This window comes from Danio rerio, chromosome 18, assembly GCF_052040795.2.
Source record: "Danio rerio strain M-AB ecotype USA chromosome 18, GRCz13ab, whole genome shotgun sequence".
NCBI classification, from domain to species: domain Eukaryota; kingdom Metazoa; phylum Chordata; class Actinopteri; order Cypriniformes; family Danionidae; genus Danio; species Danio rerio.
The window spans coordinates 1,531,307-1,544,904 of record NC_141038.1 but is presented as its reverse complement, the minus strand read 5'-3'; the positions used below and the strand labels follow the sequence as shown (position 1 = coordinate 1,544,904).

The 13,598-nt window shown below is 34.6% G+C and overlaps 1 protein-coding gene across 4 annotated transcripts in view; it reads right to left on the bottom strand.

The window, feature by feature from the left end:
* The window catches only part of pkma (pyruvate kinase M1/2a), a 45,294-nt gene that overhangs the window by 16,421 nt on the left and 15,275 nt on the right, over positions 1 to 13,598 (bottom strand). For all 4 annotated transcript variants that reach the window (XM_087291652.1, XM_087291653.1, XM_087291654.1 and 1 more), the window contains 4 exon segments: positions 10,870 to 11,048; positions 10,034 to 10,125; positions 2,537 to 2,668; positions 711 to 897 (listed from right to left, as the gene is read on the bottom strand). In XM_087291652.1, coding sequence (XP_087147778.1) covers positions 711 to 897; positions 2,537 to 2,668; positions 10,034 to 10,125; positions 10,870 to 11,048 — 590 coding nt within the window.

Here is a 13,598-nt window from a genome sequence, read left to right as displayed (position 1 = left end):
TATATATATATATAAATATATATAAATAAATATATATATATAAATAAATATAAATAAATAAATATATATATAAATAAATATAAATAAATACATATATAAATAAATATAAATAAATATATATATATATATATATATATATATATATATATATATATATATATATATATATATATATACATATATAAATAAATAAATAAATATATATATATATATATATATATATATATATATATATGGTGAAGAACTAGTTAGAATACGATAATTGTAAATACTAATGAATACCTTGGATTTTACTAAAGTCATCGGTGGTGTAATGTAACATATGTGTAAAAACTACAGTAATTGAGTAATTTGTTTATATTACTCTTGTTGTATTACTACATCATGAATGAGTTGCTTTCCCACACTTTAACCAGAAGAGGTCCTCATCGAGCTCTGATTTAGAAAGCTTCAAGTAACGACCCTTTTTTCTGACACAATTGTGTCAAGCGCTTTAGTGGTTCAGAAAGCTTCATTTCACCATCACTAGTTGGCGCAAATTACATTTGATAAAGATTCTTCTTTACTTAAGTTTACCCAAAATGTCTTTCTGATGGCAAAAGCTGAAATGTTATATTTAATGGATGGGAACGATCTTCAATAATGATGTGCTTTCGGTTTAATTCCCATTAGATGAATTTCACCCTCTGCTATTAAAATCCAGCACTCACCGATCTGCAGCACCTGGAGAGAGATGAGTCCGTCATCGATGTAGACTTTACTGCCCACCTCCACCACCTTGGTGATGTTCTTGTAGTCCAGCCAGAGGGTATCTTCATCACAGTTCTCCATGAAGGAGTCATCTAAGGTCACCTTGATCTTATTTCCCTTCTTCAGCTCCACCTCAGCTGTGCCACTCTGCACACACAGACAGGGAAAGAGAGTTTTGAGTTTATTGCCATATCAGCTTTTCTGGTTATGCAATGGCGAAAAAAAATAAAATAAAAAAATAAATAAATAAAAAAACGATCAAACAGATCAAGTTTGCCACATTTTATAAATTTAACTTTTCTATAATTCTACAAAAATATATTTTAACAATAAAAAGTCATTAACAGCAATAAATACATTAGATAAAATACATAAATAATAATAATAATAATAATAATAATCTAAAACGGTTTAAGATTTACTTATGTTAAATTTTTTTTTTACAATTTTGGAAGGATTCACATTTTCAAATATTTCATTTAAAGTCTCTCCAGATGAACATTTTTGTCTGATAATTAAAAATAGGGCATTCCTCAAGTATGTTTAACAGTTTGGTTTCTGATGCAATATTGACATTTTGCACACAGAAAGAGAAATGCACATTTGCACTAAAAAAAAAAACTAATTGGCCAGTGAAACTATGCATCTCAAAAGCAGTCTGGTGAAATTTCTGGGTGCTTTAAAACCATTTACTTTTAATCTATACACTGATTTAGTTGCAGCAAGTTCCTTTAATATAAGCAATTAATTACTAATTACATAATTCAAACTGTATTTAAAAATCACCATGTGTGAAAGCTTTAATTATTAAGGAAATTACTAGACTTCATACTACTTAAAATTGTTATAAATTGCAATGTACAGGCAATAGAAATTAAACAATATCTGCACCATGTTTGACTCGAGTTTAATTTTAAAAAAATTAAGTTTAAGTTAAAATTTAAGTTGAACAGAATTAATTTACTTTCCCAAATTAACCATTTTAATGACTCATTACATCATTAAAATTACTAGACTAAATTGTTATAAATCTCATTGGACAGGCAATAGAAATTAAACAACATCTGGGCCACATTTGACTCAAGTTTAATTAAAACTAATTTAATGCTTAGCATTTAAAAAACAAAATATTCTTTAGTTAAACCCAATTACTCTGCAAAAAATTTATTAAACATTATAATGCATGCAAACCATTTCATAAATACTAATTCACTAATTTCTTACTCTTTTCTAAGCATGTGCAGTGATTTCATAAATTTGAGCTGCTTTAGCTGAAAAACTAAATTATGCAAAATATATGCCTATGACAAAAATGACTTGCTTCACTAAATTACACAGAGCTGTGAACATTTATTTAAAGCAAGTATATAAGCAACTAACTAAAACCTAAACATGAACAGTAATGCCTTACTTTCCAGTGAATAGAGCATTTAAAAATGACACTAATTAGTCACTTTGTAACCATTATATTAAACACAATAGTAGTACACTACTACTATTTTGATCCAGTATCATTTTTGTTCGAAAATGTAATCCATATCTATTCCCTACCCCGAAACCCAACCATAAATATACATTATTCCCAAAATTAGAGGGGAATAATAGCTGGATGACACTCAGGTAGAAGTGCATAAACCTAACCGTAAGCCTAAACTTAAACAGTAAACCCATCCCTTAATTCTGATTGGCTGATTGGAATGTTGTTCCAGGATCAATTCAGGAACACGTTCTTCCTGGCGATGCAACCAAAGCAGCTGCAGTATGTGTGGTAAATGAGTAAACTCACCCCTTTAATGAGCCCAGTTCGGATTTCTGGTCCTTTGGTGTCGAGGGCGATGCCCACTGGCCTGTACTGGATGCTGCCCGGCTCAAAGCTGGCACAAGCCTCACGTACATTTTTAATAGTTTCTCCATGATACTGAAACAAAGAACGAATCAACAATGAGAAACACTAACATTAGAAAAGGAAATCACTTCAAGTGTGGGTAAAGTGATAAAGTGTGTTCAGACGCTTTTAGACAAGAGGACCTAAAATTTGATTGCTAAAAAAGCCAATTAAAATAAGGTATGAATTTCCTTGAACAGTAGGCAGGACTCTGCTCTCAAAATCCTGAATTTAAAGCCGTAGTGTGTAGTTTCAGTCAGTAGAGAGCGTATATTCATAACAAACGAAGGCATATTTTGATGCAGCGTGACCGTGTGGAATCATGGGAGTTGTGGTCGTCCTACAGGACTTCTGCAGAAATCATGTTGACAAGTATTCACCGCTTATTATCATGGTAGTATGAAGTAGGTCTCCACAATATATCGCTTCAGCATAGTCATTGCAATAAGCGAATATGCAATTTTGAGTTGTGATTATGATTAAACAGGAAATTGTTTAATAGCAATAAAAAATAAACAAGTTGAACCCTACTCCTGTGAACAAATGTAAGGTATGCGACTATCAAATTTCAAACTAATTTAAACTATTTGTGCACAACAAGTTATACAATTTGTAGCTTAAACAAAGATGAATTGTATTTTTTATTGCAATAAAGACTATACAGTGTTATTTTACATTAGGTTAGTGTTATTTTGCATTTGAACTTAATACTTTATGGATTTCTGGATGTTTTAAAAGTATTATTTCATTTGTATATTTATGTTATTGTGTCCATTATTGCTTGTAATTTATCATCATTATTTTACTTTATAGGGCGACACGGTGGCGCAGTAGGTAGAGCTGTCGCCTCACAGTGATAAGGTTGCTGGTTCGAGCCTCAGCTGGGCGTTTCTGTGTGGAGTTTGCATGTTCTCCCCGTGTTCGCGTGGGTTTCCTCCGGGTGTTCTGCTTTCCCCTGGAAGTCCAAAGACATGGGCTATAGGAGAATTGGCTAAAATTGGCCGTAGTGTATGTGTGTGAATGAGAGTGTATGGGTGTTTCGCAGTGATTGGTTGCAGCTGGAAGGGCATCCGCTGCGTAAAACTTATGCTGGACAAGCTGAGGGTTCATTCCGCTGTGGCGGCCCCGGATTAATAAAGGGACTAAGCTGAAACGAAAATGAATTATACTTTATAATAAACACTCGCTACAAATTTATCACAATGTAAAATTATTAATAAATTATCTTATGCAATTTTATTAATATCACAATATATAAAAATCACAGAAAAACAAATTACCCCTGTCAGTTTTTTTTTATATATATATCGAACAGAGAAAGACTTATAGAAACGAAACGAGAGAAATCCTGATGCAATTGCTGATGAGAGAAAAGGGCAATGTGTGTGACGTGATTAGCATGAAAACACACCCAGTCTCACTAGTTAAAATTGCTTATTTCTCAGAATTTGAATTCTTCCCATTTCTTCCCATCATATGCAAGTCAAGAAAAAAAAAAAAAACACAACACTGCAGGGCTCAACAATAAGGACTGCCTGGTGGCCCAGGGCCAGCGCGAGAGACGCTTGGGACAGTAGACAGGATCATTACTGGCCCGATTGGGACAGTGCCGTCACTAACATTTAATTTGTCTGCGACTATTTCAATTACGTGCATTAAGTTTGTGCTTTTAAGTCTTTAAACACCCCCTTCTCAATGAAGTCGTAAACACCATATTGCTTTCCGGTTCCGCTTATCTGATTTGATGTTTTGAGCATGCTATTTTTTTCCACAACCTGGGAACAACCAGTACAGAGAAGAAACGGCAACATGGTGGCAACATCAAGTTATAAAGGCTCCTACACACTGGGGCGTTTTTAGTTTGCGTTTATCGGCAGCGTTTTACGAGACGTTTTTCAGTGTTCAAACCCAAGCGCTTTTCACTGGCGTCAAGCTGAAGAGTATGCTAAATCACTCTTTTGACGTTAGATGGCGCTTTCACAACTTTAAGCTTCTGACATCCGCTTATAACACAGGAGAAGAGGAGGAGAGGAAGTTCACACGTTTGTTTATAAAGTTACTGGTGACTCGAACAAGCATCGATGGTTCAAGCAGCAGCTCCAGCTGTAGTGATGAAGAAGTGATTATTGTTCACAGAGCAATAAGCGGCTAGACGTTCATATCGCCTCTGGGCATCTTCTTCAATGTGCGCTCGCATTGACAGTTTTGCGCTTGAGCGCCTCCAAGTGTTGCTTATTGTAACTCCCGCCGTGCGTCAAAACAAAAAAACAAACATGAGGCGTTTTTTTTTTTAATGCTGCTTTTGCGCCTGCTGTTTTGCGCGTTGGTGTGCACAATCACATTGACGCCCTTTATTTAGTTACGAGGCGTTAAATGTCGACGGGAAACACGAGCAAAAAACGTCTCTGTGTGCACGGGCCTTTAGGCTAAAAGAAAATAACTGTTTCTAACGTTTTATAAGCAGACATTTACGTGTGAACGCGACAATAAAAAATGAAGTGATGTTTTGCACTGTTTGCCCACAGTCAGCCCCCCTTTTGTTAATTATTTTGAACCGCAATAAAACACCTCCACATTTTCCAAACTGCTCTTTTTGTTTGCATAACACTTTTATTAATGTGTTTTTTTAAGTATTGAAATTCTAGATTCACAGACTTTATTTTTGACGCATTGTTTTAAATATGCGGCTGAAAAATAGCTATTAACTTTTTTTTTTTTGGTGTGGCCAGTCAAAATTTTGGCAGGGCAAGTAAAAATTGAAACCACTGGCCCGATCAGACCATTAGAAAAAATCCATAGCGTTGAACCCTGACTGTTCTGTTGGTTTTCGACTATTTAAAATGAACCAATCTTAAACGCTGTGCCTTTAACTACACTACTCAGCAGTATGTGCATTAGGGGTGTCACGATTTAGATTTTTAATCGAAATCGATCGAAATTTATGCTCAATTTTGATTATCGAATCAAAAAATAGAATCGTCGATGCTGCCACGCCCCCATGTCAGCTTGGCTTGCCAAGCGGGAACAAAACATGCTTGTTGAAGTGCTTGTTAAACTGCAGAAGCAGGAGACCCGTCGACAGAGCTTAAACCCTCTCCTCTTTCAATGAAGTCGCCAGAGTTTAAGCATTTTGGATTTCCAGTGAGTTATGTTGACAACGTTCGTGTTGTCGACAAAAAAAAAAAAAAAAACACAGTTTTGCAAGCTCTGCTATGTACGTATTACGTAGGGTTCGTACGATAGACAACACTGGCATCGCGATCCTCCGCCAGCCCCCGTTGCAAATCCGCTGGCGAAAAGTACACACTCAGGCCCTGTTTACACTGTCTTTGTTTTTAAATGGCATTTTAGAACGACAACGATTTGACATCCACAGTGGCGTGTAGCATTTCTGAGCAGCCCTCCTTCCTCTCTACCTCTGAAAATGCACATCACGTGACCACACAGACACAGACGCTCACAAAGCCATGCGCTCGAGACAGCAGGTCCAGGCAGTCAGAGGACGGCTTCAATCTTTCACTCACTTGTACTCAGTCATTTTAGCGAACACCTCAGATACTGTTGGCTGGTTTCTGTTGGTTGTGCGTCTTTTTTACCGACGCCATTATAACGACACAGATTACTGCCTATTCACGAGTCCCGCAGAAAAAGTGATTGACAGGTGGTAATTATGTGTGTATCTTGCCTTTATTCATTTACTGTATGATTTTTTTATGGGTAAAACAAAGACCATGCAGGTCAGGTAGTTTAAACGGTAGGCTACAAATAATTAATTTCTCATTAATTAATTAATTATTCATAATCGAAAATTGAATCGAACCTTTAGAATCGAAAATGTAATCGAATCGAGGATTTGGAGGATCGTGACACCCTTAATATGCATTAGTCTTTTCAACGCCTTTCAGCTAAACCTCTCTAACATTTCTGAAATGCTTAGAAACAACTCTGAGAATTATATTCACCAATACTTTCAAACGCACCATAAATACCTCTAATGGAAATGGGTTTAGTGTAACAGCTGACGTTAAACAAGTGCACTTGAACATCTCTCAGCAGCATGATAATTATCTGATGGCGAGGTGATGTCACTCTAATCTCCTGTTTAAACACACGCACACACACAAATGCATGCATGCAACTAAGCAACGGTCAAGGTGTGTCTAGACGTGTTAAACTAGGTTACCATACACTCGTGCATGCAGTGTGTGTGATCTGAAAGACACAAAGTTCATTTGTCAAGAGTCTGATCTATGATTCATGCTGTACATGGTTTGATTTAATAAATCAGGTTAGAGTATCACCTTTGAGCCGTGATGTTATCAGCGTCAGACAGCTGTAGTAATAATGACTTCATCTAGTTAGTTTTGCTTCTGTAGCTTCTGTACGGTGACAGCTCGACCTCTACACACACACACTCGAGGTCACACTGTTGGACAAACAGGCTTCTGGACATGTGTTTGTTTAGGAGTGTGAAATGTTTGTTCAATACGGCTGAAATGTTTAACCATGACACTTTGTCCTAACACACCAAAAGAGCCAGCGGTAAGCAATTTGTCTGCACACGACAGAAATATTTAAATACCTGAGCTATTCAGAAAAGCTGGATATTAACTGCACCCCCAAATAAATTGTAAGGTTTATGTTAGGGATAATGTACAGTAGTCAACATTTGAACATTTTGAAAATCAGCCCAAGGCAAGTACGACTGTTGTTCAATTGATTTAGGACAACTTTGATGAAAGGTTTTGATCCACTTCAAATGCTGACTACTGCATATTCAGTAGGTTGTTCTCACAGAATAGAGCCTGACAGCCTTATCTGCAGCAAAGCAAAGCACTGTTGTATGAGATTGAAGGGTTTATTCTGTGAAAACAACCATCCTGGATGTATTTTATCCTGCTCATTACATAGAGTCACAAAATAGAAACGTAGTTACTCAAGTTGTATTTGCTCATGGACATTGGATATTCCTGCTCTTGGACATGTTTTGATTGGCATCCTTTTTTTTTAATTATTAATATTTTACTTAATCATGATTAATTTTATTGTTTACTGTAATTTCTGTTTGTCTGTTGATCTGTGCTGGCTATTGGTGTGAACCAAATTGCCCGTGTGACAAAGAAATTCCAATCCAATGGATGTGTAACAAGTTATCGGATGAGCCCACGTTATTTAGCAGTTGTTACCTTTGGATAATATATCTTAGAATGTTATGACTGATCAATTAAAAGTGAGTAGTGTAATGAAATATAATACATTATATTAATATATATATATATATATATATATATATATATATATATATATATATATATATATATATATATATATATATATATATATATATATATATATATATATATAATATTAATATTAATCTTAACCACTTAAACTCTGCTGCTATTTATGGATTTCGGCCTGGATTTTGCCTACCCAAATTTAAAAGCTTCCCAAATCCACATGTAAATGCAAAAATTTGGTATCATTTTAAAGTAAACCCTTTAAATTTTCATAAAACACTATTGAAAGTGTTTAAAATAACTGTATATGTTGTCTGTGTTATAATAAACACCTAAAAAAAAAAGAGGCGCTTTTTGTATTTTTTTTTGTTATAAACTCAAATGTGAAAGTGTAACTTTTAGGTTCTGTGTGGTCTCGCGTGCTGTAATTAATGTTGGTGGTTCCTGCACATGTCTGTAATCATAGGAAAACAGAAAAATGTCTCCACCATAATCTATGCAAAAGTTATTGTATTATAGCTGATGAGAGGTGCTGTACAAGCCACAGGGAGCGATCATTGTTTTCATATTTCACTATTCTTTTGTTTAATCAAACATAATTCACTGTGTTTGGAGCACGTCAGACATATAAAAGCATTACTTATGCACATCAGCTCAAAAACAGAGGAGAATGGCCCTGAAGCGCACAGCATAAGGTAAGAGATGAGCTGTCTGTGCTATCTGGGGCTGCTTATTGATCATAAATGTATTGTTTTCACTTCTGCGCCATGGAAACACCGAGATTCATTCGGCAACTGTTTGATATGTGAATATAATTCAGTAAAAAGAATGCTAGGACCGTATGAGCACCGGCAAGAGCTTTCATTTGAGCTATAACCTGTACATGTGTCATATAAAAAATAATGAAACTGAACCAATGTAAAATACCCAGCTCGGGTTCCAAAATACTGTGTATTTAAGTGTAAATAACTTTTTGCAGTAGAATAAAAATTAAAGTGATGCATATGTGCATAAAATATAGATTCTACACTTTCAAACGAAACCACTTACGGGGGTCTGGTGCAATGCTAGCCCTTTAAATCTGAAAGCAAAAGTCGATGACGTCACGGACCCGGTACCGGGTCTGCAGAGTTAAAGTGGTTTAATATTAATTATATAATATAATAACTTCTTTAACATTATTAAAACGTACATGCTGAGTGACCGTTTTCATGTGGTGTCAAAATTTGACTGAATAACTCAGAGTTCACTTCATTTAAAGAGTCGTTTACAAATATTAAGAGCAGCGGATATAAATAACTGTTTAACAGTGCAGGATTTGCAAGATTCCACTCTCTGTGTAAGGACTTATCCTTTAAGTAGAAATGTATGCATCGATTTTGTATGACTGATTCAACATCTGGTATACACCACTTGATCAAAGTCTTAATGCATAATAAAAATCCTTCTGTAATTCTAGAACGAACTTAGCACTATTATCATCTCATCATTTCACTACAGGAGGCTTTTTTCCACCACTTGGAGCTTTGTGAGACACTTATGAAAGGATGTGCATTATTGGTCTAGTTTCAGACCGTTAAAAAAGCCACCCTTTGCCATTGAAGCTATAATATATATAATATAGCGATAAAAGCCAAATATTATTATTTTTTTTTAGAAAACTCAGACTTAATTTGACAGGAAGGAATTCACAGAATGTGTTGCGTGCGAGAAAATCATGGTATACCTTTTATTTGTGTATGAACCAACTCTTTAACTCCATTCCTTTTGACTATTATTCAGAAATCTGCAAAAGGCGTTCACCTCATAGCCAGCGGCTCTTATTATTAGCGAAGAAAAGTAACTCCACCCTGCATGCAGCCGAGACGTGATAAGTAATTGGCAGGGTTGGAACAGATAAACTATTTATAATAGCCTCACACTGTAGATTAGGTTACACACACTCTCTCTGTAACCTTTGACCTTCTGCTGAATGAGAAGCTAGTCTGCAAACCTAAATTGTGAAGGCTTTTTTGCAGGGAGATTCACAGATGTCGGATAGTTTGAGTATAATTTCTGAAACAAAGACTTTCGTTGACTGTTGCTGGACAGACATGAACAGATGTGAGCTTTAGAGAGTGAAACATGCACAAGAGTCTGTAAATAATGCAGTATAAACCTCGTGTGAGCCGTGAGAGAAGTTCATGCGAGCGATGTTCATGCCAGACTTGATCATCTCCTTCAGTGTGTCCACTGAGCGGGAGGCCGGTCCTGTGGTCACATGACAAAAAAGAAGAAGAAAAAAAAAAAGCACCATCACTTCCTGCCATCTGTTGACTTTAAACATCATGCTTTCATGACCCAAATGGTATTAAAAATATGAAAATAACTAAATCAAAAGTATTAAAGAAGATGTGGAGAGTTTGGAAAAAGTGTTTAAGATGGATTAATTAAACACTTAATTGACAATAAATCCCCCAGAGCATTCGCTGAACTTGTATTTGAGCTGAAAGTGCTAGGGCAGAAGCTGCTTGAGGAATGTTTAATACATTATAATACAAAAGTATATACATAAAATGTAAAATTACAATATTAATATTACAGTAATATACTGTATACATAAATGGAAAGTGCTGTTATCCACTTAAATCACATACCAAATAAGAATTTGCATTTACACATGCATAAACTGTATAGAAACGGTTCATTTATATTTAAATCCATATTTATATATGACAAAATGATTAATCTACTCAAACACACATAACATATAAATATAAACTTACTTTGTATGCTGCTGGTCATGATTAATTGTCAAACAGCACTACCATACATTATATTAGATTGTTTATTAATGCATATTATACCATATTATGTTGTAAATTAAAGCTTGTATTCATTAATAAATTCTCAAAATTAATTACTTCAATGTTGAAGTTATTCTGTATTTTTTCATGTAAAAAATGTTGGAAATAGTGATCGCTCAAATGTCATGCCAATAAAGCACGTACTGACCGATGGTGCAGATGATTCCAGTGTTGCGAGCTATGGTGGGCTCGGAGTCGATGTCCAGCAGACACATGTGCTCCAGGAAAGTGTCGGCCATGGCAGCATTGAGCTGCTGCGTCTGGATGAAGGCAGAGCCCATATCCTGAGCTTTAGTTTGAGACATCGTGGAGGAGACTGGTAATATCCTACAGAGAGAGGGAAAATCGGTTTATAATTGTAATTATTATAATTAAAATTAGAGATAGCGTTTTCATTGTGTCAATTATTGCACATTTTAATAATTTGATGTAAAAGAGGAAGAGAGAGAGAGAGAAATCTAAACCGTTTATAATTGCAACTATTATAATTGAAATTTATTGATGACTAATAATTAATTCATATTCAAGTCTGTTTAAACTGCATGACTTTAATTAATTTGACGCAAAATAGAGAGAAGTCTCATTTTAATTGTAGTTAAAATTGGAGCCTTTTTCTGTTAATTGTATATTAGATTAATTTGTTCTGCCAATTATTTAATATTTAATTATGTAATGTATTTTTTAATGCCATGCCAGCAACCAGGGCTATTTTCATGCCGAGAACATTTCAGTAATAAATATACTATTGAAAACAACAAACAAGAAATATAGTATTTAGTATATATTAGTATTTTTATAGTAAATGATATAATATTTTATTAGTTTGATACAAATGTAAGAGCGAAAACTTCACTGTTAATAGTTGCAATTAATATAATTAAAATTAGAGCTAATAATTCGTCAATTATTGTATTTTTTATTAATTAGATCCATCAACTATATAATATTTTATTAATTTAAAGCAAATAAGAGAGAGCAAAGCCTACAATGTTTAAAATTGCAATAATTATAAATAAAATTAGAGAGTCCTTTTTTGTCAGTTATTGTATATTCTATTAAATTGTTCTGTCAATTGTAGCATACTTGATTAATTTACTGCAAAAGAGAGAGAAATCAACTGTGCAATTACTATAACTAAACCTAGACATAGCCTTTTATTGGTCCATTATTGTATATTTTAATAATCTGATGAAAGTACATTCCATATTTTATACCTAGTTATTTACAGATACGCATACTATGAAAAAAAATGTCATGCCAATAAAGCAATAAAGTCATGCCAAAATTTTACTTGAATGCAAACAAGAGAGATCGAGCAGTGAAATGACCAACACATGATCGACTGACTAATCGGAGACCTGATGTGTCTGGGTTTAAGAGTTTATTTTCTATGATGGACTGAACTTGTGGAGTCAGAAAAAGGCAGAGTGCATCTTTAACATAGACACAGCAGACTGGAGTGATCAACTCTGATTTAAACTCAACAGCATAAACAGTGACGGGAACTTTAGCCATTAAAGTCAAACACAGACTGAGGATTTAGAGTGCCAGCTTCTCTATAATGCAAACACGTCTGAGAGAATGTTGTATTAGTTCTTGTTTAACAAATTAAGGCTCATTTAAAAAAAAAAAAAAAAAAGCTTTCTATTGATCGGTGGTTTGTTAGGATAGGACAGTATTTGACAGATGATAATTTGCAATTCTTGAATTCTTTTAATAACAAAAATTGCCATTTCTTCAACACATTTTAACCTTTAAAAGTTGGCAAAAGTGACTTATGACTTAAGACGTAAACGTCCTAAACCTAAAACGTCATAACACACCAAATATCCATAAACCTTGATTTCTTTTTACTTTTTGGACGTTGTGGGTAGCAGCCAACAGAATGTTGTTCATCTAAAAAGGCAAAAGGTTTCAGTGAGGCATAACTTTCAGGGAACATTACATTTAGCTCATAGAAAATTGTTGGGCAAGTAACAAAAGAAGTCTATGGCAGTTCCTCTCAAAGATAGCTGTGCAAACATGTACTGTAGGAGAGTGCATGTGCAAAGAGGTGTGGCATAAAGGAATGTTTCCTGTCTATATTACGCAACAGACTACAGCACTCAGATATATTAACAAGCTGATGTAAAACCTTCTTTAAGGTCTTAACGTCACAAAACTCGTATTAAAGTTCACAAAATGTGGATTTAGGCTTTGATTTATGGATGATAACTGCTGAATGTGAATTGCGAACACAAACACGATCCTCTCTCTTCTGGTTGAAATACTTAAAGTAGAGCTGCTTGATTATGGAAGTAAAAAAAAACTATTAAACTACATTATTTAACATGAACCAAATATACGTTCTGTAAAGTTGCTACAATATCTACATCTTGGAGACACAAAATTTCACAACCGTCAATAGCAGAGCAGAATCAATAACTAATATTAGTAAATTAAAACAAAAGCAACTACAAAAAGTCTTCAATTATTTAAAACATCAAGTCCTACATAAAAATGGGGAAAAAGAAGGTACAATTGAAATACTTCAAGTATAATTCAGCTCAGTCAATGAGCACAGTCCAGATCAGGTATATAGCCCACTGTCACAGAGCAGCACAGATCCAATTAACTGTTACACATGCATATTCATTCCCAAGTCCTTACATTCATTTATAATAAACAAGGGTTTATGCGAAAAATTATAGCACCACTTTTTTTGTCTGCTTTTGACCATTTAGGTGCACCTTGAGCTCATATGACTTCATATCCGTTCATTTCTGAGGCTGAGCGCAGGCACACAACAGCAATTCCCCTTTGTGCTTTTTAAAACAAGAAAAAAATTATTATTAAATTTCATTCACCCATTTCCATGCAAAATTTGGCTTTTTGGAA